The 26,507-nt window shown below is 39.1% G+C and overlaps 2 protein-coding genes across 3 annotated transcripts in view; one reads left to right on the forward strand and one right to left on the reverse strand.

The window, feature by feature from the left end:
* Window positions 1–8,609, forward strand: part of GINM1 (glycoprotein integral membrane 1) — a 30,165-nt gene extending 21,556 nt beyond the window's left edge. For both annotated transcript variants that reach the window (XM_032216955.1, XM_032216956.1), the window contains exons 5-8: window positions 1,017–1,173; window positions 3,250–3,380; window positions 5,097–5,260; window positions 6,795–8,609. In XM_032216955.1, coding sequence (XP_032072846.1) covers window positions 1,017–1,173; window positions 3,250–3,380; window positions 5,097–5,260; window positions 6,795–6,897 — 555 coding nt within the window. In that variant the 3' untranslated portion in view covers window positions 6,898–8,609. The remainder of the gene's footprint in view (window positions 1–1,016; window positions 1,174–3,249; window positions 3,381–5,096; window positions 5,261–6,794) is intronic.
* A 1,184-nt stretch (window positions 8,610–9,793) lies between these two features.
* On the reverse strand, window positions 9,794–26,195 carry KATNA1 (katanin catalytic subunit A1). Its single transcript, XM_032216954.1, is given in 12 exon segments — window positions 9,794–11,232; window positions 11,235–11,359; window positions 12,122–12,248; window positions 13,116–13,250; window positions 14,490–14,616; window positions 15,752–15,910; window positions 16,577–16,682; window positions 18,556–18,677; window positions 21,093–21,276; window positions 21,608–21,765; window positions 22,368–22,542; window positions 25,818–26,195. Coding segments are annotated over 11 exon segments (1,485 nt in total). The 5' UTR covers window positions 22,539–22,542; window positions 25,818–26,195; the 3' UTR covers window positions 9,794–11,161.
* Window positions 26,196–26,507: the final 312 nt, after the last annotated feature.

Genomic DNA, 26,507 nt, shown 5'->3' on the forward strand with positions numbered 1-26,507 from the left:
TGAAAAATAGTCATAAGTCGCTTTTTTCAGTGGTGCTGTAACTTTGAACTGTTACTAAATGAACTGTTGTAAGTTGAGAACTACCTATATTCCTTGTCTTAGTTAAGGAGAGAGAGGGAGCAGCTTATAATCATTTCTTTGAGGTGATGACTAGGAAGACCCAGGTGCCAGTGAACCCTTCACAGGGAAAAAAATCCTGAGGGCCAGTCCCTCTTTTCAGATCTACTGATCTGACATGAAGTTTTTGCTGGGGAGGAAACCAAAATAAATGGAGAAAATATTATTTTCATCTCCTAGAATACTTATTTATCTACATAATTTGTATGCTGTCCATTCCCAAAGATACAAAATTATCATGAAATAAATAATAACCCCCAGATAAAAAGAAAGCCTCCAAATATAAACAAAAATTAGCACTGTTAAATATTATAAACGGGAGAATACAAAATTATGTGTCTCCTGGAGTCTCATTTTTAGTCACAATTTACTTATAGATTTCTAAGTAAATAATATAATAGTAACTCGGGTTATAGATTATTTTGCCTCTAAAAATATTCAGAATTCAGATCATTCACTCAAACAGTGCAAATGTAGAAGTTAATGTTTGGGTTCAGAATTCATCTATAATTCTCATGATCGATTGTTTTAAAAGGCAACATTCTACTTTTTGCTTACATTGTTTCTCATTGAGAAAACATAATCCATACGGATGCTAGAAATGGAGCCATTTGCTTTCCCTCTTGATATGATGCACAATATTCAGGATATGAATATGATGTTGATGAATAACAAACAGAGAGCATTTCCTTCTAGTATTTCACATACTTCGTGAGGTGAGGGTGGGGGGAAGGGTAGGAATACATTTAGCTGTTACTTAAACAAAAGCATCTTTTCATTTTGAAATCACTTCTTACAATACTTGCTCTGCTTTAAAAAAAAAGTTTGGCTGTTTTCCACAACATTCCCAACATCTGTGGATAAAAAAAGTGGTTCCCATGGTTACACTTCTTTTGCAGGTTAAACAAGACGATGTGATAGAAATAGACCTATTGGTAAAGGATCGGCAAGTCCTGAGACATACAAACTACACCGTTCCTCTGGAGGAAAGTATGCTATATTCCAGCCCGAGGAACAATGATATTTTGTTTACACTTCCAAACTTTGCAGGAAAAGGTACTTAGTCTTGTTGAGTTGCAAGAATTGGACTTTGCTTTATTTATTCATTCAGTTTTTATATCCACCCATCTCATGTATGAGATTCTTATTTTTTTTCTTTAAAAAGATACTATTGAGTTTATTTCTTACCATTTTACTTAAGGATTCTGGCTTTTTTTAAAGAATTCTTCATAAGAAGGGAGTCGATTAAATTCATTATTAATTGTATCTGTTTCAGTGTTCATGGACTTTTTAAGTCATTAAACCTGAGTCAAGCAGTGATCAACAAGTTCTTACCTCAAATTTAATGATTCCACTACTAAAAAAAAAAAGGTCACACTAAAAGCCATAAATTGGCCTTTCTTTTATACGCAGGTCATATTAATATGGTTACAACTGGCTTTGTTTTATTTGTATTCTCATAATATTCTTAGGAAAAATTAAAACATGGGCCAGATCTTTTTCTCTACTATCAAGTTTCAGATGTGTATGGACTTCTATTCCTAGGGCCGTGATGGCGAACCTATGGCACACATGCCACAGATGGTACACAGAGCCCACTCTGAGGGCACGTGAGCCATTGCCCAGGTCAGCTTTACAGCACATGCATGCATGCCACCCGCCGGCCAGCTGATTTTTGGGTCTCTGCTGGAAGACGCGTGCGCATGTTCGCGGATGTGTGCATGTGTGCATACATGGAGGGTCACATGCACATGCATGGGGGGGTCATGTGCACATGCATGGGGGCAGGGAAAGCATGGGGGCTACTGCGATCCCCCTCCCCCCATGCTCCATTTTAGTGCTAGGAGGCTTCAGGGTTGGCCTTCGGAGCCCAGGGGAAACTGTTTTCACCCTCCAAGAGGTCTGAGGAAAGCCTCTGGAGCCTGGGGAGGGTGAAAATGCCCTTCCCCCCCGGGCGTGGTGCAGGAGGCTGAGTAGGCCATGTGGTTGGGGGTTCATGGCATGCATGTGCAGGGAGCAGGGAACATTGCATTGCCCACGATTTTGGCATGTGAGGACAAAAAGGTTAGCCATCACTGTCCTACCGGAATTGTGATAATTGAAATCCACACATCTGAAAGTTGTTGAGGTTGAGACACCTCCTTGGACTAGATAATAGCACAATTGGCTCATTAATGCTTCCACTTTAGCTTGAGGGAAGCATCAAGCCAAGGGCCAGAGGGATCTGTCCTAGTTCCTGTGTTGTTCAACACTTTTGTCAATGACTTGAAACTGGGAGATTTGGTTAAAACTTTAGATGAAAGAAGATTAAAAAAAGATTTAGGGCAGTAGGCCGAAATGAATAGAATGGAAATACGTACAATTCTACATCTTGGTAGGAAAAATGTAAAGCCTTAGCATGGGATGGAGGAATCCTGGCTTAGCCTGTCTTGTGAAAGATTGCCTTGTCAATTGTTTGGGATACTTTAAGAAGAGCACCAATCCAGATCACAAGAAGTAATTGTTCCATTTCATTCCTCCCCGGTCAGAGCCCATTTGGAGTAGGGGGCAGCAGAATCCAAAAAGAACAAATTGGAACAAGTTCAAAGGAGGGCTTGCAAGATAGTGCTGGGTCTGAAAAGGATACCTTATGAGGAACAGTTAGCAAATCTGGATATGCTTAGCCTACAGAAGAGAAAATTGAGGGAGACGTGATAGTCTTCAATAAGAGTGACTGGATGTATTCGCTTAGTCTTTGTGCCCCGGAGAGCAGACCAGAACCAAAGGGTTAAAACTACAAGGAAGTAGGTTCAGACTAGCTGTTAGGAGGAACATCTCCTCTACACAAGCTGTCAGCTAGTGCAACAGGCTGCCTCATAAAACAGTAAATTTTCTTCTGCCGGAGGATTTCAAACAATGGCTGGATGATTTCTATCAAGAGATTTTCTGATGGAACCCACACCAAGAAGGGGGTTGGAACAGATGACCAAAAATCTATACCAACTCCATAATTCTCTAAAAAGATTTAAATAGTTTTGCACTTTTGGACTTTTATTTCTTGTCCTTACTCTGCTTCTTTTTACTGGCTCACCATATGGTTTTTAAAATAACATACTAACCGATCAACCTGTCTTTTTGATTTTTGTAAAATAGATGTTGAAAGTCCTCTACAAACAACCAGTCACTATCTTCTCAGGCAAGTAGAAACTACTGTGGATGAACAGACAATGCCTGGCAAATTGCCAGAGACGCCACTCAGAACAGAGCCACAGTCATCTTATAAGGTATATATTTTTTTGTCACAATGATTGTGAAAGGTAAATATTATAGTTACCTAATTTGAATTAAAGGATATGTAAGGGAATAGGGACACGCTGGCTCAGTGGCTAAGACGCTGAGCTTGTCGATCAGGAGGTTGGCAGTTCAGCCATTTGAATCCCTAGCGCTGCGTAACCGAGTGAGCTCCTGTTACTTGTCCCAGTTCGAAAGCACGTAAAAAATGCAAGTAGAAAAATATGGACCATTTTGTTGGGAAGGTAACAGTGTTCCGTGCTCCTTAGGCATTTAGTCATGACCACAGAGACGTTTTCAGACAGCACTGGCTCTTCGGCTTTGAAATGGAGATGAGCACACACACACACACACCCCGAGTCAGGAACGACTAGCACATATGTGTGAGGGGAACCTTTACCTTACCTTTAATTATTGGTGCCTCATGTATCTGGTAGTCACTCTGTCAAAAAAACTAAATCCAACAAAATAAAAAGGCATGGAAAGAAGGTGGTAACTAGAAGAGAGCTAAAAAAAGTCCAGATGGGGTTGCAACTGTGTGCTTGAAGTCTTCCTTTCTACATGCATATGGTACAGATACTAAGGAGTGCAGCTTCAATCATATAGACATGACCCTCATGTCCAGATTATGGCATCTCCCTCAATTCCCCCTTCACCTGATGCTCCCATGGGTATGTGTATGTCAGAGGTGGTATTCTACCGGTTCACCTGAACCAGTAGCTGAAATCGCGGATGGCCCCGCCCACTTGCTTCAGTTCTACGGCATCCCATTTAAGCCCAGATAACTGTAAGGCAGCTAATAGCCTCTTGGCTCAGCAGTACACTAGACTGGCTACTAGCCCAAACCCATTGCAGCATTGGGCCCTGATGGACTGGTGGCAAGTTCAGCTTCTCCTCTTTGCCCTAGAGATGCAAGGAGGGAGGGAGAGAGAGGGGGAGGCAGGCAGGCAAGCAGAGAGGGAGAGGGAGAAAGGGAGGGAGGCAGGCAGGCAGAGAAGGAGAGGGATAATGGGAGGGAGGGAGGGAGATAGAGAGGGATGGAGGGAGAGAGTGGGGGGGTGAAGTGTGTGTGTGAGAGAGAGAGAGAGAGAAAGAGAGCAAACTGCTCCATTGAGTTTGGTATTGTTGAAACAAAAGACCACAGAACTCATAAACCAGCCCCATTTCCCCTAGAATTATTTATTCCCTAGAAGCCACATAGAAAGTAAGCAATGTAGTTTACCAGGAAAAGTTATTTCAGCTTCAGGGACTTGGGTTTCTCTGTTTTCATGACATTATCCCCAGCTAGGCATGTGTGAAAGGGGTATAAAGTCTGAGCTGGGTCAAACTTAACTTCAGAAGAGGAAACAGAAATAATAAAAATAAAATAAAATGAAATTAGTGGCTTAGTTAAAAAGAAGTTGAACAAGGACACTAGGAGATTACTTCAAACAGTAGAAGATGTGGGAAAAGATGCCAAGGAGGGAAAGAGTTATGTTTGAAAAGATATATATATATATATATATATATATATATATATATATATATATATATATATATATATATATGTGTGTGTGTGTGTGTGTGTGTGTGTGTGTGTGTGTGTGTGAAGTTCCCACATCATGACAGACAAGTGTAAATTATAAATTGATGCAACAAACAACCAAAGAAAAATAGGCTTTTGCAGGTGTCCTTATTGGATTTCATTGGCTGTGTTGTTCTTTTTGCAGGTGATGTGCCAGTGGGTAGAAGATCTGAGAAAGGAGCTTTGTACATTTTGGCTCAATTCTTTTCCTGTATTTTTTAATTTTATGGAGGTCATTGTGGTTGGAGTTGTGGGAGCAACTTTAATCATAAAAGTATTAAAAGTGTTTTGTCCCTCATGTGACACCAGGTAAGCATCTTTTATTTATTTTTTTAATCCTATAAAACAAATTTCCTTGAAGTTTCATATAATCTATTTATTCAAGCTAGGCTAGTTAAATTGATAAACAAAACTTATCCACAGTTTTTATAGTCTGTTAAGGAACTAACGTACCCCACCTGAGGTCTTGATTTGATGACCTTAGAAAACCAATCAGTTAAATTATAAATATTAATTATTAATGGGAAATCATCACCAGAGGATTCAAAAAGTGAGGATGCTCAATGGATTTCTCTCTCATTTTTCTGCCTCTGGCAAGAGCTCTACTTAAAGCATGCCCACTAAGTGGGAAGGGAAAGAAACATACTCCTGTCTGGTTCCTCTCCATCCCTATAAAAGCAGCATCAGATAAAGACGAAATGCTTTAGTTGAAAGAATTGATTTTGCTCTTCCAATAATTATGAACAGGTCCCAGATACACAGCAATAGTCCAGAGGTGTCCTTCCCCATGCCCCATAGGTCTCATCCCTACCTTTCCATACACATTTCAACATAATTGGCATTGGAAGAAATGAGGAACACTAGCGTCCACAGATTAGCAATTAGCTCAGAGACAGACAGGTCAGGTTTTGGAGCCTCAGAAAAGCTCTGAAAGATTTATGGTAAACCATCCTGAAAGCTATCAGTATCTCCTGCTTGCTCAGACTTAGGGGGCCAATTAACATTGCCATTAGCATTCCTCTCATGGTTTTGAAATGGTTGAAGGAGTCCTACCTGTGGAAGGTCCATTCACAATGCCACTCGCTCATATATTATTATACATAGGTGAGTCATGGATGCTTTCTTTAGAAATACTTTGTGGCAAGTACCAGATTGCACGCTAGAAAAAAAGATGAGGAAATAAATGAAGAAAAGGAAAACCCTAGCACCAGTTCTCATAAATCAGGGGCGTTAAACTCAAGACCCGGGGGCCATATCTGGGCTGCGGGGTACTTAGATATGACCCACGGGCTGTCCTAGAAACAGTAAAGGATCGGCCTGCAAAAACGGAGCTCAGGGGGCATGCATGCCCCCCCCCAGCTTTATTTTCACTGGCAGAGGGCGGCAGGAGGCTATCATGGCTGAAAACGGAGATCAGGAGCCCATGTTCGCTGGCAGAACGCTTGGACCACCATAGACGCCCCTGACACGAGTGACGTCAAGCTGGCCATGCCCACCCAGCTCCCCAGGTCAAACACAACCCTGGCGTGGCCCTCAATGGAATCAAGTTTGACATCCCTGTCATAAGTCATTTAGATGAAAATGTTAGTCCGCTGGGAGTTCTGATAATGGAGGAAACAAGTGAATGAAAATGTTTTTTTTCCTAGATAACATTCATCCTGATAATTCTTTGAAACAGGATTTAATTACATTTTGCAGTATATAAAGGCCATTTTCAGAAACCAATGATCTGGTTTTAGAGGCTGAAACACTTTTCCCTAGTTGTTTTAACTGAAGTTGAAATGTTTATATATAATCATATTTCTGAAGTTAGTATTTTAACTGATTTCCTCCCCCCCCCCAGGGGAATCCTTCAACTTGATGCCAGTGTCATACCTGTGGCTGCAATAAGTTTACTTCCAGCAATTCCAGAGAAGATAAACTATGTAGAAGAAAAATGTATTTAAAAAACATGGGTACTGTAATTATTTCAGTTTGTTGACCTAATGAACTTAGCACTTGGATCTTAATATATTACTTAATTCAGCCTTCCGAATGTACTGCCCGAATGACTTTGGGACTACAACTCCCAGTATTCATAAATAATTGCAGTTCTGACATATCTAGAGGACTCTAATTTGGGAACTGCTGATTTCACAGCAGTTCTCACCCTGCTGTTTTTATTAAATTTATGAATGATTCATATTTAAAGGGCATATTAAGGCTGACACCCAGAATTTTTGGATTTTTTTCATTTCAACCATTATGTTTTCTTGACTGGAAAAAAAGCAGTTTCCTTACATAAGGACTTCAGTAAGTTCTACGTTCTGTGAAGTAATTTCCTGCTCCCTGAAATGATATCTTCCTTGTATCTTCCCAACTATACTGGCTGCAGGACACGCAAGGCTAATCCAGGAAATTTGACTCAAGACTAATGGAACAGATTAGCATCAACAGCAGCATAGACCTGTGATAATATTAAAAGCTATTTTAGGCCTTTAAGCGTGCCTTATGGGGGAAGTCAAAAGCAAAAGAGTTTTCATACTGCTCTGACAGTAAACATTGGTGCAATTTTTGTTTGGATTTTCCAAAAATAATCTTCATATTGTAAGCACTTTCAGGGTCTTTCGTACTGAATTTATGAACATTTGTAAAAATGTGCTTCTTAAACACTTATAATACACACTACAAACGTCGTTTATCCAGGAGTACAAAATGTCTAAAAGTACTGTATAAATCGAGAGCATTTTTATATACCAATTTATAAGATCATTAGATCTTACTGCAAATTTGCATCTTGTGATTAAACTGGAGACCATGTAGTGTTCTTTTTTTTCAAATTTGAAGAGGGAGCAAATCTGGATCCAGTCCATTGCATTTGCCAAGTACTCTTATGATGTTCTAGTTGTAGATAAATATTAAGTTGGATCTTGTGGCTTCAACTGTCCATAATGTTTGGGTATGACTATATTAACAAACAGTTTGTTTCAACTGAGTTATAAGACGCTGTTTCTCATTTATAAAAATGCATAATTGGTCTTTGAAAATGCTGATCAGGAAATACTGTAGAGCTCATGTTTCCTTTCCTGTGTGTGTGAACACTTATGTTAATTGATGTTTTGGTGAATGCTGAAATAAGGTGTTTCAAGTTGTTAGCACATTTGCTAAATGAGAGGCACAGTCCATTGATGTTCATCATTCCAAAACTAAATTTACCTAGGATATTTTTTAAGTTTTCCTGATTGCTAACAACGCAGGCATTTATTTCAACAGCAACCAAGAATATTGAAATAACATTGTAGAAGAACATCACCAAGAATATTGCAGTTGCTTCATCATACTAGGCTGCCTTAGTGGTACATTTCAATGGAAGGCACATCAGAAAGGCAAATGGAACTATTGTGTGCTTTGGAATTGAATAACTTGTGGATGCAATATATCCAACTGCTTTAAAACTGTTCTAGAAGACATTTTAGTTCAACCAATTGTTGATAGTCCCAATGGCAACACTGAAAAAGGTGAGCACAGAATCTCAAATAAAGGCTGTCATCCATTAGTTAAAAAAATGTGAAAGCTATTTAAATAGTTGATGTCACTGCTGAAGCACTACAGCCAGGTGGTGGTGATATATTAGATTGTGTATAATACTAAAATAGGAAATAATAGATACTTTTTTTTTTTTTAAAAAGAGCCTTTTTCCTAGGGTTGAGAGAAAGAGGGATTGGCCCAGTTAACAACTGGTTTTGCACCTAAGGCAGAACTAGAATCCATGGTTTCAAGCCCAGTGCCTTTAACCACTACATGAATCTGTTGCTTAACCATATGTTCTGACAAGACCAAGGTATTACAACTAATGATTCTCTGGCAACTATCAACTTTGATAGAGCTCAGCTTGAGCAACTTAGGTAATTTAAGTAAGTTGTCCAAGAACAGAAAATTGTTGCCACAGTTGATATCAGTCATCAAATCAGCCAGACTGCCTCAGCTTTCAATGTGCCATTGTCCCGGTGAAAAAGCCAAAATGCAATTCATCTAATAGTGACAATGTTGCTGTATATGGTGCAGAATCTTGCTTCAAATGAATTTGAATTTTTTTTTTGAAGTTTTCCAAATGCAGTGTCTACCATTTCTATTGTATATTAGGAACTTCAATTTATGACAAAAGGTTACATGAAACAGATATTGCAACCAGCCCATGATAACTGGTTCTGGAGCATTGGATGCAATCATTTGGGCACATCTGCATAAGTTAACGCCCACTTTATTATTATTCTGGAAATCATGCTGTGGTTTTGAATAGTACATGATCAGCTCTTGAAGAAATTTGGCTGGAGCATGTGGAAGTTCTAACAAAACTCAAGACTCGATAAAAGCGAAATAGCTGGGCCACAGCAAACAAATATGGAGGAATGTGCTGTGATATCAGCAGACACAGAGCACGTAAGCCAAGTACTAGTTAAGCTATAAGTTACCAGATGGGAGTTCAGGACTTGAAGCAAGCAAGATGAGTAATATAAAGCATTTAGGTAAACATTCTGAAAAATTGAAAACTTCGAAAGTTTTTTTAAAAAAAAAATAATATTAGTTGGGCAGATGGAAGATCTATAGCAGAGTTCCCAACTCTGTGCACTGTTAGGAACTGGGCTTACAATACAATACAATACAATAGCAGAGTTGGAAGGGACCTTGGAGGTCTTCTAGTCCAACCCCCTGCCTAGGCAAGAAACCTTATACAGTTCCAGACAAATGGCTATCCAGCATCTTCTTAAAGACTTCCAGTGTTGGGGCATTCACAACTTCTGCATAGCTGGAGGTGAGTGGTGGGCAATAAAATCAAAACCATCACCACCACTCTAGTCTGTGGAAAAACTTGTTTTTTTTGTGAAACTGGTCCCTAGTGCCAAAAAAATTGGGGACTGCTTATCTACAGTACTTACTTCAAATGTCTTATTTTCTGTATGGGACATCTATATACCCCTCAAGCAGCTTTAAGTTTGAAAACAGCTGTCACTGTGCTCTTGTGCAATTCCTGTTCAAATAAATCTATCACCCTAACTTTGTCAAAGTCCCATTGATGGACTGACTTGCATATATGTTTGTTCTTTTTAAAGTCATATACATTCTGGCAGTAAATTTTCCTAGTTTATACTTCCAACCACTACTGTTTGTTTCTCTGAATGATTCCCAGGTTACGTTTTATGAGGTAGAATTTACTTCTTTTCATTATAAAGGAAAAGGGAACAAACCTCCAAGGTATCTTTTTTTTCTGAGAAGCATTTCACAGTGTTCGTCATTTAGATTTGTCATGTTTCTGTTTGAAACCATGAAATAGAATACATAAGCTTCAAGTGATCTGGTGCCATTTTCCTGAAAAGTGTCTTCTGGTCTTTTATCATTTTCTTGCCTCTGCCTTTTAGCCATGCTGGGACCTCCTTCATCCAGCTAGTTCCTCTATTAAGCTGTGGTATTGTTTCTGTTCAAATTCTCATTACTAGATGATTAATGAAAAATCGTAATCTCGAAGAGATTTAAAATTCCTGCTTCTCCTGGTACAATTTCCCCTTAACAAATCTCTTGGAAAATTAATGGAATTTATTTTTTGCATTGGATTTTATTTACATTGGGTTTAATAATGCTTTTCTTAACTGATTGAACACTTAAGTTTCACTAAGGGTTAATCTAGTGCCCTCTCCTCTTTGTTCAGTTCCACCACATTAAATGTGAGATATGTATTGAATCAGTGTTAAGTTCTAATTGTGAATTAGCTTTAAAATACTTGTTTTGTGATCTCTAAATATGACAAAGTGAAGCATTTACCTTTATAGAAAAAGAGGAACAACTTTTTCTATGATAAAGAAGTGTAAAGACAAGATTTTTTTTGCACAGAAGGCTATGTGTACTACTTTCCTGAAAAATAGAACTGTAAATTTTAACAGTGACTACTTTTAAAAATATAACCAACAAAATGTAAATATGTGTTATATGTGCAAATGTTGCAAGTGATAGTCTATAGTGTACCAGGAAACAGAACAAGTATGGCTGCAAGAACCTATTCTCATCTAGACAATTGGACTAAGAGGGAAAAATGAGCTGCATTTTAAAAAAGTAACTTTATCATATATGGTTGTTACAAAAAGTTAAAAAATAGCAGTGAGCACCCAGGAGTACTACTTTTTCATTACTTTTGGAACTCTTTGAATACTTAAGGCAGATTTCTCAAGGTAGAAAGGCTTAACATGATCCAAATTCAAAAATCCATTTCTCGTATTTTTCAATGTCCACAGCAGAGACTGATTTTGAAACTTTTTTAAGGCCATTTCAAAATCTTCCATTGTTGTTGGCATGTGCATTTCATCTCTGGAAAGATTTCTGATTTCTTCTGGCGTCAAGCCTTCAATACGCCTTCTCATAGCCATCAGTGAAGCATCTCTGTTGATTAAAAAAAGTGTCTTTAATGAGAATGCAGAAATGCCAAACAATTAACACTAAAAAGCTGCTTTAGCCATAATTAAACCTTCAATGCTTGGTTGTTTATTATTTCCACTTAAAATCTACCCAATCCAGAGTGGCTTAAAAACAAGACAACAACGAACTCACAATCCAGATAAAAACTTATCAATAAACAGATGCCAGAGCCAGACAACACAACGTATCACATACATGACAAAGGCTTCCAATCACCTAGCCCAAAGCCTGGGCGAGAACACCCCGCCCCCCAAAGCCTTCTGAAATGCAATTAAGGTGGGAATCACCCAAATCTCAGGGAACCTCATTCCAGATGACAGGTGCCATGACCTTAAACGTCAAATCAAGCCTGAAGTGGAAAAAGGAACTCTAATCTGGCCTGTCGATATCATCACGTTAAGTCACAATGTTACTTGATCATGCTGGCTAGGGAATTCTGGGAGTTGAAATCTATACATCTTAAAGGTGCCACAGTTGGGAAACACGGGTTTAGTATAAAATATACATGAATTGTTTCAGTATGGCTTAATCAAAATCAAACAAGTTTTTTTAAAATCTTATCCTCTTTTTTAAATACTTTCTTTAGATCTTTTACAGTACCAGTATTTGTACTGTAACTGGGAGTCCTTTTCCATGGTATAAGATTAGAGCTGGTGATTTCAAAATAAAATATAAATAAAAGAATTAATAAAATAATAAAATAAAAGCTGTGAAGTTTTAACATACCTGCACACATTGGTAATGTCAGCTCCAGAATAACCTTCCATATTCTGTGCAATTGTGACAAGGTCAACATCAGCAGCAAGTTCCAACTCCTGTAGATTTATTCTGAGCAGCTCCTCTCTGCCTTTGGCTTAACAAACAAAAGTAACCAAAATGAAACAGAAAAAGCATCCTTTAACCCTTGAATAACATGGTTAAAATTGTTTCAATTATATAATTCCTATCTTTAAACATAACCACCCAAATATACTTACCGTATTTTTGGACTATAAGACGTACTGGTGTATAAGACGCACCATGATTTTGAAAAGGTAAGTAAGGAAAAAAAGTTTTTGTCTTCCCCGGCCCAGAGGAGCACTCTGCAGGCTTCAGCAGGGCTGGGGTAAGGCAAAAGCATCTTTTTTTTCCACCATAACGGCATTTTTCCCTTTCCCCTGTCCTGCTGAAGCCTGCAGAGTGTTTCTGGGGGGTTGGGGGAAGGCAAAACACCCCCATTTGCTGAAATACGGCCCATTTTTCACCAAAATGGGAGCATTTCCCCCTTCCCCCAGCGCTACTGAAGTGTGCAGTGTGTTTCTGGAGGGTTGGGGAGGCAAAAACACACCCATTTTGGTGAAAAATGGGCAGTTTTTTGCCCATTTTTCACAAAAATGAGATGCAGGGGCGGACTTCGGGAGGCAAAACATGGCTGTATTCGCCGTGTATAAGATGTACCAACATTTCCACGCTCTTTCGGGGCGGGGGGGGAGGTGTTTCTTATACTCCGACAAATACGGATGTTTGTTGTTCTAGGTTCTTAACCTGCTGCTTAAGACTTTGCATGTGAATGTAAGGGTATACTAAGGGGATATTTTGTCTAAACTATACCTGGAAATACTCATCATCAAAATCATTGTTCCTGCCTCCTAGAAATGGCAATGATCAAATATGCATTTGATATTAAAAAATGATGTGCCAACTATATTGGATTTTTTTTTTTAAATGGAAGAGTTTATACCTGATGGCAAAGGAATATAAATTCTTTTTTCCAAACGACGTCGTAATGCTTCATCAATATCCCATGGAAAATTAGTAGCAGCAAGTACCATCACCATTTTGGAAGGATCATCATTTTCAGAAGCACCTCCCACTCCTATTATTAGAAGATAAGAAATAAAATAAAATAAAAGGCAATACAAACTAATATATGTACAAGAGTGCAAGTTAGGAAGTTATGTCATATTACATTCAAGCTGAATTTTAATCACCCACTTTCATGGAAACGCATGAATTTTAATTCAAATGCTTTATACTAATGAGAGTATTCAATTGCTTATAATTTGCAATAATATTAGATAAGTATGTAATTACAGATACCATCCCTATTATTCAAGTGCAAGTAAGACAAAGCTATTGCAAACCATTTAGGCATACTAGTGTGAAAACATCTGAGAAATTCTGATTTCTGGATTTGTGTTTTGTTTTTTTGCTGGACAGATACCTCAGTATATCAGTGGTGGGATTCAATTTTTTTTACTATTGATTCTGTGATTGTCTCTTGGTGGGCATGGCAGGGGAAGAATACTGTAAAATCTTCACACACACCCCTCCAGGGGAAGGTTACTGCAAAATCCCCATTTCTTCCCAATTAGCTGGGACTCGAGAATAGATGGGGGTGGGGCCAGTAAGAGGTGGTATTTGCTAGTTCTCTGAACTATCTGTTCTCCAGAACTGGTCAGAACCTGCTGAATGCCACTTGTGCAGTATATGCCCCTTACACATTTGATTTGCTCATACAATTTCTACTGATGCCATTTCAATCCAATTAACTCGTTTCCAACCTTTTATAAGTGTGATTTTACAAGAGAGAATGTGAAAAATCCATGTGTAGATTCTAATACTAGAGTCAATCAAGTTGCAGATGTTATTTCAAACATTCAAATAACAGGCAATCAAATTTATTTACACAATCTGAAAAGTTCTAATTTAACAATTTAAATTAGAATATGTGGCATTTCCTTGCTAAGCCTCTTTTCAGTTTTGCTCATAAATTCTTCTACTGTATTTATATTTGTCTGTTTTATTAATCTATGTTCTGATCCAAGAAAAAGATATACTTGAATTCTAAATAATGAAAATTAAAGTACACAAATAGGCCATTTATCCATAAATGGAACCAACTAGAATTGGGAGGGTAGAAGGTGGCCCTGAGCAGAAGCATCTCAGACTGAAAGTTGAAATCAACTTATTACTGAGTTACTTGGAATAACAACAAAGCACAGATTTAAATGGATTTTAATTTCTTAGTGAGCAATGCATAATGCTCAACTGCTATTATAATACTGAAAGTTCTACTTTTTTTCTTAATATACTTTCAACTAAGCTTGTTTACCATCCATCTGAACAAGTAATTCAGCCTTCACCCTTCGGCTGGCTTCATGTTCCTCAGAAGTTCCTCGCCGGCTACAGATCGAGTCAATTTCATCAATAAATATTGTTGTTGGTGCATAGAACCGAGCCTGGAAATAGAAGTGAATGGTGAAGGAATATTTAACTAAAATGATTCCAACAAACTACTCCTGTTCCAAAACAATATTATTTACAGTAGTGTTACCAGTAAATCGATTCTGGAATGATTTTCAGTACAAAAGGTTGATCTCTTTTATCCACTGCAATCCCAACCTAGATTACTCTCCCTCTGACACATTTTGACTTCAAACAGTGTGACAAGGAACATGTACCATGTAAAAACTACAATTAGGGTTATGTGTAATTTGGCTTGGAATCTTCTAAGTAACAAACTATACTATTATAATACTATCATAATAATAGATGTATATGATACACTAGCACAATGGAATAAATTAATACAAGGCAAAATAAATTTCCAAAATGTTAACTTCTACTACAGATAGCCTCAAATTACAATTGGGATTGGAATCTTGGTCACTGAATTAAATGGTCATTAAACAAGATCTTGTGTGACTGTTCAATGACCAGAATCTGGAAATCCTCATTGTCGTTACTAATCAGCTGGGTTGTTAGGTGGATTGAGTAAAAGAGCTGCCAACCAGAGATATTCAGCTTGGTATGGAGCTGAAATCCTCTGAAAGGCAGCTCTTTCAGCCATCTCCCAGGGATGAGAGGGAGTCCTATTGGCAAGCAGCAGCTGCAATGTTCTAGATTTGTTTGGGAAGAGGACCTTGAAAAAACATAGGAATGCAAGCACAGCATCTTATTAAATCAGTTGTCCATTGGGCTGGCATAGTAGGAAACTATTTAATCTTCTAGTAAATTTGTATTTTATAACTGATCACACTCAATCTGATGACTATTTTGTGAATAATTTATAGTTTGTGAGCGCAATTGCATGAATTTAAAATTCTAAATATGCCCTGGTTCACAAACTTTGCATATTCTGTTATGTGGTAGTATCCTCTCCAACGGCAAAAACACACAAGCTGCGTGACTTTGAGCCAATCACTTTCTGTCAGCCCAACCCATTATACAGGCTTCTTGTTGTGGGTAAAAAAGTTGGAAGGCATATTAGGCATGCTCAGTGCTCTGAGTTATACATTAAAGAGCCAGGATAAAAATATATTAACCCTACTAATAGTATTCCTGTATGAAATTTTAGAGAAATCAGTGAATCACCATTTCAAATAATAGGCGAACAAGCTTTTCAGATTCTCCTCTGTATTTTGAAGTGAGTGTTGATGATGATACATTGAAAAAGGTAGTTTTGCATTCAGTTGCTACAGCTTTTGCAAGCAGTGTTTTTCCAGTGCCAGGAGGACCAACCATCAATACACCCTGTTTACAAAGAGATCCAGAAAACAGTACTGAAAAGAATATTCATTTAAAAAATACAATTCATTTGCCATCACAATTTAAGAAATACTATATAATTTCATTTAAAATAAGCATTTTAAATAAAAGCAAAGGAAACTAGTGTGTGTTTAGTACCTTTTAGCAAGTAGCAACTTTTGTTTAATTTTCCATGTTGCACTAAATTAAATTTTATTCCATTGTGGACCAATGTTATGATACAATTCCAGAACCAAAAGGTTGTCAGAACATAATCAAAATGAAAGGAATTCTAATTGTTAAAGGGCATTATATCACCAGACACTGTTTTACTTACATAGAAAATGACAAGTGAAAAACTCTAGCCATAGGGTAATGACTTTGCACCTTTAGATTATATAAATTTATTTTAATATTATATAAGCAAAATACTTTATATGGTTTGTATTATTCTGCTGTAAAACCCTTGCACTATGTATTTGTACAGGTGTCAAGTTTCCATAATTGAAATCTGAACTCTAGCTTATGTTATTTGTATTATGTTTCCACTTAGTGCTTGAGCAATCATTAATGGGACTGCATAGCCTCGATTTTTTTCACCCTGGCCTAACACTGAATACAACCCAATGAAAACTATTTTGATGTTACCACAATAATTGAGTTGACTTTTACCTTCCATGGCCTTCTGATTCCTTTAAAAAAATCTGGCATCCACATGGGTAAAACTACTGCCTCCTTGAGTAATTTTTTAGCATCCACTAAATCAGCTATATCATCCCTGATAAAAAAAAGAAACGAGCAGATTATGACTTGCCACAAGCACTGCATCCCTATTACATTTCACTGTAATCTTGGCTGAATACATGATTTTTCAGAGTAGTATATTAATATTTTCTATTCAAATTCACTCCATAGGAAAGATTCAATATTCAATTCATTTACAATTTTTATTTTAGAATTCCATCTTTTTCAGGTGTTACAAAACCCAGAATGTTCATCACTTGAATACTCACTTCCATCCCACGGCTGACATCTTTCACTTGCAGACATTCATGGATTGAGTGTGTGTGTGTGTGTGTGTGTGTGTGTACATACATACATAAAGGATCATTTTCTGCAGATGATATCTGAACAATGACAGAAGGCGGACCTATTAATACACCCACAAAATAAGCTGCTATTTGTTCACTGAAAATTGTTCAGTTCAGTACTTTATTATAGTCACATGAGATGGAAGTAAATAAAATAGTATAGTTTAATGTCAGTTCATGTTATTTAATAACTATAATAACCAATGTTAGCATTCTTGGCCAAGGTATATGAAATAAAAAGCTTATAAACATTTGCTTATAGTTTCAGACTATCCTAAGCACATACAGGACTGCAGCTATTTTTTTTTTTTACCATTTGCCAAATAAGAATAGTATGGTGTCTTTCCATTAAAACACCACTCAATTCTGATGATGAACTTCCCCTCTTTCAGCAAGAAAATAACTAAGGATAGGTATGCGGACTGATTAATGTGTTTTTTTCTCAACAGTAGATTATTATGAATGCATCTGTAATGTTGTTCTACAGGTGAAACTCGTGCAAAAGTTCATTTATTTCAGTAATGCAACTTAAAAGGTGAAACTAATATATGAGATAGATTCATTACATGCAAAGCAAGATAATTCAAGCCGTGATTTGTCATAATTCTGATGATTATGGCGTACAGCTCATGAAAGCCCCAAATCCACCATCTCAGAAAATTAGAATATTACATTCAATCAATAAAACAAGGATTGTACATAGAACAATATCGGACCTCTGAAAAGTATAAGCATGCATATGTACTCAGTACTTGGTTTGGGTCCCTTTTGCAGCAATTACTGCCTCAATGCAGCGTGGCATGGAAGCTATCAGCCTGTGGCACTGCTGAGGTGTTATGAAAGACCAAGATGCTTCAATAGTGGCCTTCAGCTCTTCTGCATTGTTCGGTCTCATGTCTCTCATCTTTCTCTTGCCAATGCCCCATAGATTCTCTATGGGGTTCAGGTCAGGAGAGTTTGCTGGCCAATCAAGCACAGTAATCCCACAGTCATTGAACCAGGTTTTGAAGCTTTTGGCAGTGTGGGCAGCTGGAAAATGAAGTCAGCATCCTCATAAAGCTTGTCTGCGGAAGGAAGCACGAAGTGCTCCAAAATCTCCTTAATGAAGCACAGTGGTCCAAAGTCCTATTGCTCAGTGGTCCAAAGTCCTCTTTTCTGATGAGAGCAACTTTTGCCAAAAGCACCAAAACCTGGTTCAATGACCGTTGGGATTACTGAGCTTGATTGGCCTCTCCATTGTTCTTCCATACTCTGGGTCCTTGGTTTCCAAATGAGATGCAAAAGTTTGTAAAATCCCAGTAAGATGTCTCAGTGAGCAAGGTCTACTTCCTCATTTTCATACATTACTGTCTCAAATTAATTATAGTCAGATTTAATTTTCTCTAGAGGCATCATTATGTATTTCAAGTTATAATTGAAATTTCAATTGTAAGCTACTCAGAATCATTGACTGAGATGGGTGGCAATAGAAATTGAATGGATGTATGAATTTATCTAAAAATCCATGAAGCTTATAGACAGACGTCACAACTTAAAAGAATAGAGACAGTTTATACTTACCATCGAACATTGGGATTTTGGGAAATGATATCTTTTTCTAGAGCTTCTACTAAGTCTTTATCATATCCAGTCCCATCAAATTTTTTTGGCTCAGGTTCTGAAATATCAGTTGAGGACTTATTCTGCATTACATAAAAATGCTTATCAAATATATTAATATATCTCAAAATTATTAAGTTATACAACAATAAAAGGGTAAACTTTCAAACAAAGACATAATTGTACAAAACATACAATTAAAATCTCTGGTGTTTTCAACTTTTGTACAATTGCTTTTAAAACATTGGCTAAAATGTTTTTGATAAGGAAATATTACTAAAATACATGAACTTTCCAAAGTAAACAAAGTCAGCTTTTCTCCCACCATGGGGAAGCAATACAAGTTTCCCAACAAGTCTTCAGGAACCAGAAATAGGCAAATACTTTTTTACAGGCATCTGAAAAAACGGATAGGCAGCTTGCATTTTCTCTAAACTGTCTCTAACACTGCAACAGTGGTTGGTTCTGGATCCCGTTCCAACCGGTACAGTTGGAACGGGCCCAGTGTCACCCACATGGACGTGCGCATGCACTGTACTTGCCTGCGACGCTTCCGCAAGCCTCCGCAATGCTCCAGCTGCTCGGCAGAACATCGCACAGGCGCTGTATGTGCCATGTGCGTAAGCGCCAAAGGCTTAAAGGACAGGCAAGGAGCTCGGGTGGGTGGGCCCTCCGGAGCACTGTACCAGAATGGTACCTGGCGCTCCAAGCAAGCTCCGGTACGCCCGTACTGGGGCATACCGCCTGCAACCCACCACTGCACTTCATGAACGTCAGCATTGCTCTACTGTAAATATGTCATTGTTGTGATCCAATCACAAGTCATACAGCTCATCATCTTTTTGTCTTGGGTTAGTGGTAATATGATCTGGTGCTGGAAGATCACTTTCTGGGCATGGTATCTTTCTGGAACTACTTTGAGGATTGGGAGTGTCTTTCTTTTTCTAGTAGTTCTCCTTTTTCCATGGCTAGTTCCAGTTACGGTTGGTAGTTGGCGAGAAGCCTAGACTCAAATTCCTGTTATCTATAGTTCTGCCGGCTCATATCTCTAACTTTTTAAATATCTACCTGAAGCCACTAGGTAAAGTAAGCAGATACCATGAGGAAGAGTATCGTCAGCATGTGATGATACTCTGTTACATATTTCCACTCCTCATCAGACAGTTGGCGTTGTTTCAGGTGCTTGCCCAGTCACTTGAGGCATAAAGGCCTGGATGGGAAAATATTGGCTTGGACTCAACCTCAGAAAGATGGAGTGGTTTTGGATTTTTGCCCTACCATAAATTGTCATTTTTGACCCTTGACAGGGTAGTATTCTCCTAGAGAAAATTCATAAACAATTTGGGGGTATTCCTGGACTATGCCCTTGCCCAAAGAGCAGGTGTCATTCATTGCTAGAAGGCTCTTCGTGAAGTGCAATCATCTTCTGCACTGGACTGCAAGGACTTGCTCACAATCCCTCATGTTTCAGGTACTTCTCCACTGGATTACTCAAGGTGCTCTACAACTGATCCAGAATGCAGCAGTATGCACAGTCCTATGCACTCCATGATTTGCCCATGTTACATTGCTTTGAGAGCTACACCGCTTCCACTTTCTTTCCACGTAGAATTCAAAATGCTGGTTGTCATTTTTAAAACCCTGAATGATATAAGATAAGATTATTTGCAGGACTGTCTCTTACCTAGGGTAAGAGACAACTGGTTTGATGGGGTGAGCATGCTCCAGACCCTCTTAAAAATGTGGTTACCAGGAGGGTCCCAAAAGGTATGCCTTCTCCATATCTTCCCCAACAATTTAAAACAGTTTCCTCACTGACACTTGAAGAACTGCTACCCTCTTAGCTTTCTGGAAGGCCATAAAGACCTAGCTCTTTCCCCAAGCATTGATTGGGATGGCAATGAGCTAGCAAATGTAGAGTTTGTGTGTAGTGATGTCATGACTTCATCTCATGGGTAAGATGGGTGACTACCGGTATATAAATCTCTTAAGTAAAAATAGGTAAGATACACCCTACTCTGAGTAAGCAGAACACTGTACTATTATTTGTGGTTTCTTTTTTTAAACATCTCTATCAAATTCTCTTCCCTAGAAATGCTGATAGGTGAAAGACCAAAAAGAGACTCAAATGATAAGAGGGATGCTTTGTAACAGGGGTGTCAAACTCAAGGACCAGGGGCCGGATTCAGCCTGCAAGGTGCTTAGATCTGGCCCATGGGGCCGCCCTGGAAACAGCAGAGGATTGGCGCCAATGAAAACGGAGCTCAGGAGGGCAGCAGGGGGGTCCCCCTGAGCTCTATTTTTGCTGCCAGAGGGTGCAGGAGGCCGTCATAGCCAAAAATGGAGCTCAGGAGCCTATTTTCAATGTCAGAGTGTTTGGGCCACCAGACGTCGAGCCGGCCATCCCTCGCCCCCTGAAATCAAACACAACCCTGATGCGGCCCTCAATGAAATTGAGTTTCATTTGGAGGTATTGGTTTCACATTCATGAAACTTACTTTTTCCTCTTTTACTTTATTTAATGGATCTTTCTTTTCCCGACCACGAACAACTTTGCCTTTCTCATTAGTATTTCGCGAAGAAGGCCGATGAAGGACTCTAGCAGCTGCTCCGGCTCGGTTATTTTGGTTTCTGCAATCACTGCACTGAGCTGACTGACGTTTCCTAGGCCCTGGTGAAGTTCTGAATGAATACAAAATGGGGAAAATTGTAAATATGATAAGGTATTCTTATCCTAGAATATTTGAATATATTAAAGATTATACACCTTAATCTCCCAGAATCTATGTTCTGTACGAATGTGTTATAATTGCATATCATTGTTTTTTCACATACTAGTTGTGTTTAGTAAACAGATTCAATCGTTCATTGGAGCTCCATTAATGGGAGCAGGAGACAACATTGAATGCTTCTGGGGTTACAGATTAGAAGCTCAAAAACAACAAGTAACATACTTTTTAAACATTTTATATTTGAACACCCTAATAAGCTTTCCCCTCATGGTGTCTCTTACCTACGTTCTGCAGGTACAGGCAATGACCAAACTTCTCCATCATGAGCTGGTAATTCCTGATGTGCCGCTTTTAAAGGAGTGCTGTCTAATTTAAAACTTTCTAGTGTCTTCATGATATCCTTCACATGCTTAGCTTCTATACTTATCTCCTGCCTAACCTGATTAAAAACATGAAATACAAAGAAGCATAATGTTAGCTTGTAGAAACTTGTCAACTTTAAGTACCTAATGAAATGTTTGTGGCTCAGATACATGAAAAAGTTAACTGTGTAAGACATTATAGAAAACTGATGAAGCCTATTACAGAGAAGCAATTGTGCTGATGATTCTTGCAGGAAACCTTTAATGGATTTTAGGGGAAAAAAGTATAATGTATGAATGCTTTTAAAAATAACACAATTTGAAGTGGCACAGTCTTAAAAAATGCTCACACATATACATGGCACATTTCCAAATTAAGTACACCAGCTCAAGATAGATTAACCAAGTAATATTTTTAATCAAACAGGGTGCAGAAGGTAGTGTTTTTGAAGCCACTTTTATTTTACTTTTTAAACAGAGTTCTCTCCAACCACAAATAGCAGCTTTTGTTAATTATTATTATTTTTGTACTGTCACTTGTAATTCATTGGTGTTCAGCAATAGGCATGTTTATTCAATTTAGCTCAGCTTTTAAAATGAGGATTAATTGAATGTTTTGGTTGATAATCCTATTTAATACATGAAAGTAAAGGAACAAAACCAAAAAATGAAAGCTCACCTGTTGCCATTTCTGCTGAAGATACGTATCTTTGACAGAAGAGAGGTATTTGCTTATTTGGTCAAGTACTCCCTGATAGTAAACCATTGCAGAATCATAATTCCCAAGCAACGCATATTCACGTGCTAGCTTCACATTCTCACTTATCATCACAAGACTCATGGTCAACATAAAGCTAGGAAAAAAACATGAAGACCTTCTGTAAATTCAAGATAAAAAGTTGTCAGAGTATAAAAATCAAAAGAAGAGGTATCTACCACTTTAAAAGATAGTGGAAGGGAGAAATCCTCTTATTATTAATCCACTTTGATAGATACTATATTGAGAATAATTTCATTCTGCCACAAAGTCATATCTTCAAAGACAAGGGATTCCAAGATAACTAAGTCATTTGGAATGGTTAAGTAAAAGGAAAACTCATTTATATTGGACACAGCTATTAAAGATTACATGTCAATATTAATTGTTGAGAATTTTACTTTACAAGGCTCCCAAGAGGTACAAAACTACTGCGCACAAACCTTCTAATAACATAATAAAAATTATGTTTATATAAATAAAAATCATTTTTAGCTAGATAAAATTAAATCAACTAATCACTCCAAAATGTAAGAATGAAAGTCTATACCATGGGTGTCAAACTTGATCATAATCACATGACATATTGTGACATATCCTGATTATTTTTCCCTTGGCGGACCTGGGATGGACGTGGCCTGCATGGGACACATCCGGCTCACGGACCACCAGTTTGACAGATCTGGTCTATACAGACAGTGTATAATCCCTATTAGGGACTATTAGGATTAGGAACTGAGTCAATAAGTGTCATTGTAGTAAAGTGTGATGTAATGACTGTGCTGACTTACAATGGCAGTTCCAACTATTTCAGTTGCAATTAGGTGAATCCCATGTGATAGTTAGGAATGAAGTCATGTGATCACCTTTTACGATCTCCTGCTAGCGTCCCCATTGACATTGCTTATTAGAAGATGGCAGTGAAGGTTATAAATGGTGATCATGGGACCACGAGATGCTGCAACTATCATAATTGTGAACTGGCTACCAAATGCAGTCAGGAATACTCGGATGGCCACAACTTTGAGGGCTGGCCATAATCTGCTCATTAAATGCCACTATAATTTTATGTTCAATGAATAAGTGCTGGTAAACCAAGGACTACCTGTATGTAATAAGAATTTCATCTATAAGTAGCTATACTAAGCAGAATACATATACAAAGGAAAATCTGATAAAATATGCTTAACATTCTGCTAAAATAAATCATAAAATTTTCTAATTGGAAATTTAACAATGATGAAGACATGAGCAACACTGAAGGTACCATTTTTTTACACTTTACTTAAGCCCAATAGAAAGAAAATGTAAAGCTATATAGTGAAAAAAAAACCCACTTACATATCTCAAAAGAACACTATTATATTTGGTTGAAGATAAAACATTAACATGTTCATATTGATTTTTAAAATAAGTATCAATTTTCAGACAGCTACATTGTGATCAAGTGTGATATTAGCAACATTTTGTGATTCTTTGAAGAAGGTTATATTGCAAGAAATAGCAACAAAAACAGCTCCTGAAAGTTCTTACTACAGAAGTAGATACTGTACTTTTTGGATCTGAGACCATGCTGGCTGAACCTGACTTGAGCACAAAAATCTTTGGAAGACATCCCATAATCTTTGCCACATTATTAATTTTTATTATCATTATTGTCAAAGTTTTTAGGAAACCCAGATATGTTCTCAACTGGTAATTGAGAACAGAAAAACAAAGCCTCTTAAATCTGGGAATGTTCTACTGCTCAGCAGAAATGGAGACACAAAATGTAGGTAATAGCCTTGACAAAGCTGCGCTCTTATTGAAAATTAAGATCTAAGAGTACTTTGCTTCTGACACTGATGTAACAATTATGCACAGGGATGTTTTCATTCAGCTTAGAGTTTTGGAGATTTAGTCATCATCACGTACACCTTACTCACATCCAGGAGCATTAGTACGCTAATAAAATGAGCAATACTTAAAACTTTACTAGGTAAATACTGCCCAACCAAGTTTTGAAATTAGAGGACATAGTATATATTAAGACAATTAAGACTTGTGCTCAATCTCTCCCAGATGTCCCAATAAATCACTAGGATCTACTAACAGATCCTGCTTGATACGACTGCTGACTAAACATGGCCTTCTCAGCCAAAAGTTTGGAATTTCCTGTTTCAATAATCCGCCTTTCCACTCATCCTAGCATCTGAAAGCTTTATTTTGTTCTGTAGAGCTTTTAAACCACAGATCTGAACAGACACTATTTTATAGTGATTAAGCTGCAGAAACTAATATTAGGAAGACCCTGCTTCAATTCCCCCCCCCCCCGCCCCTCAGCTAAGGAAGCTCACCAGGTGACTTGGTCCAGCCATTCTCTTTTCCAATCCCTATCTATCCCGTGGATGTTGATATGGAGGAAAAGTATGTGATGACTGAGTGCTATGAGCATCAACACGAGCTCCTTAAAAATGCAGGCTATCAATCTAACAAGTAAATATTCCTTTGTTGTTGTTATTTGCGAAGTTGTGTCTGACCGATCATGACCCCCAGACCAGTGTTTCTCAACCTTGGCGACTTTAAATCCTATGAACTTCAACTCCCAGAATTCTGGGAGTTGAAGTCCACAGGACTTAAAGTTGCCAAGGTTGACAAACACTGCTCCAGACCTTCCTGTTCTCTACCATCCTCTGGAGTCAGTGACTCCATCCAGCCACCTCATTCTCTGTCATTCTTTTGCCCTCCATCTTTCCCAGCATTAGGCTCTTCTCCAGTGAGTACCGTAGATATTCTTTTATCTCCCTTTAAAAAAATAAGTTTTTGCTCATGCTATGTTTGAGTCTTAAAAATGGCACATTTTTAGTATTTACCATAAGCACTCTAGATAGCCTATATATTTCTTAAAGAGAACAAAACACACCTAAAGGTATACATACAATCAGTCCAAATTTCCTACATCCATTAAATTGGGAAAGTCGGGAGTCAAGAGCGGGACCTCTTCTTCTTCTTCGGAAAGAAGGAGAAGCAGCACAGAGACAAGCAGATCCGACGCCCAAGAGAAAACTGAAAATCTTTCCAATTCAGGGAGGCCAAAAAAGGCCCCTCGCCTCCCGGGACGTCTCCGAAAGGGCTCCGAGGAGGAGTCGGGTCGGCAGTCCCAGCCCTCGGACCCAACGGCGCAGCTCCCCCGGCAGACCGCGGAAGCTCAGGCCGGCTCCTCCTCTCCCCAGCGGGGCCACCGCCGCCCGGTCCTGCCTGCACCCCCCCCCCTTCCCTTGCTCCCGGGCACCGCGGCCAGCCGGGCCCAGACAGGCAGCGGGGATCCCGCGCTCTCTCCAGTCCCTGCGGGGGAGCGGCCGCCAGAGCTCCGTCAGAGCCGACTTCACTTACCCTTCCTCCGCGCGGGCTCCTCCTCCGTGCCCCGCAGCAGCGGCACTCGCCGCTACCGCCACTTCCAGCCAGACAGACGACCCTTTCGAGCCACTCCGGAGCCGTCGCCGCCTCCCGCCGCCACCGGGGGAGGGAGCAAGAGGTGTGTGTGTCCGTGCCGGGGCTGCTCTTCTCTGGCGGGCAACGCGTAAGGGGCGGCGGGAGAGGGGGGGGGGGTCAGGCACCGCCGTCAGCGCTTCTCCCGACCTCGCCTGGAATCGCTCCGGCTTCCCAGTCGCTCCCGTCCCTCCTCCTCCGCTCGCTGCGTGTCTCAGCCAGCCAAGTCTAAATCAAAATAGTGCCACACAATATGGCGGCGCCTCCAGTTGGCAAGGCTCGCGAGAACTGGCCCCGAAGGTTAACGGGAGAGCGGAGGAGGAGGAGGAGGAGGAGCTCCCGCGTTGCCTCGGTGACGGGTATTGGCGCCGATTTGCCCGGCGAGAGCGAGTGGACGGCGGCCGGGATGCAAAGCGGTGTCCGTCGTAAGTTCTCGCAGGGAGACAAGAACTAGCTTGCTCGGCTCAGCGTCCCAGGGAAAAGAAAATGGGCAAGAGAGGCTTCCTCGCTGAAGCTGTCGCCCGCTTCTCCTCCGTTAACCTCTGACTCGCTCTGCGGATCTTTACTGAAACCGAGAAATGAGGCGGATAGACC

This window comes from Thamnophis elegans, chromosome 4 (assembly GCF_009769535.1).
Source record: "Thamnophis elegans isolate rThaEle1 chromosome 4, rThaEle1.pri, whole genome shotgun sequence".
Taxonomy (NCBI): Eukaryota; Metazoa; Chordata; class Lepidosauria; order Squamata; family Colubridae; genus Thamnophis; species Thamnophis elegans.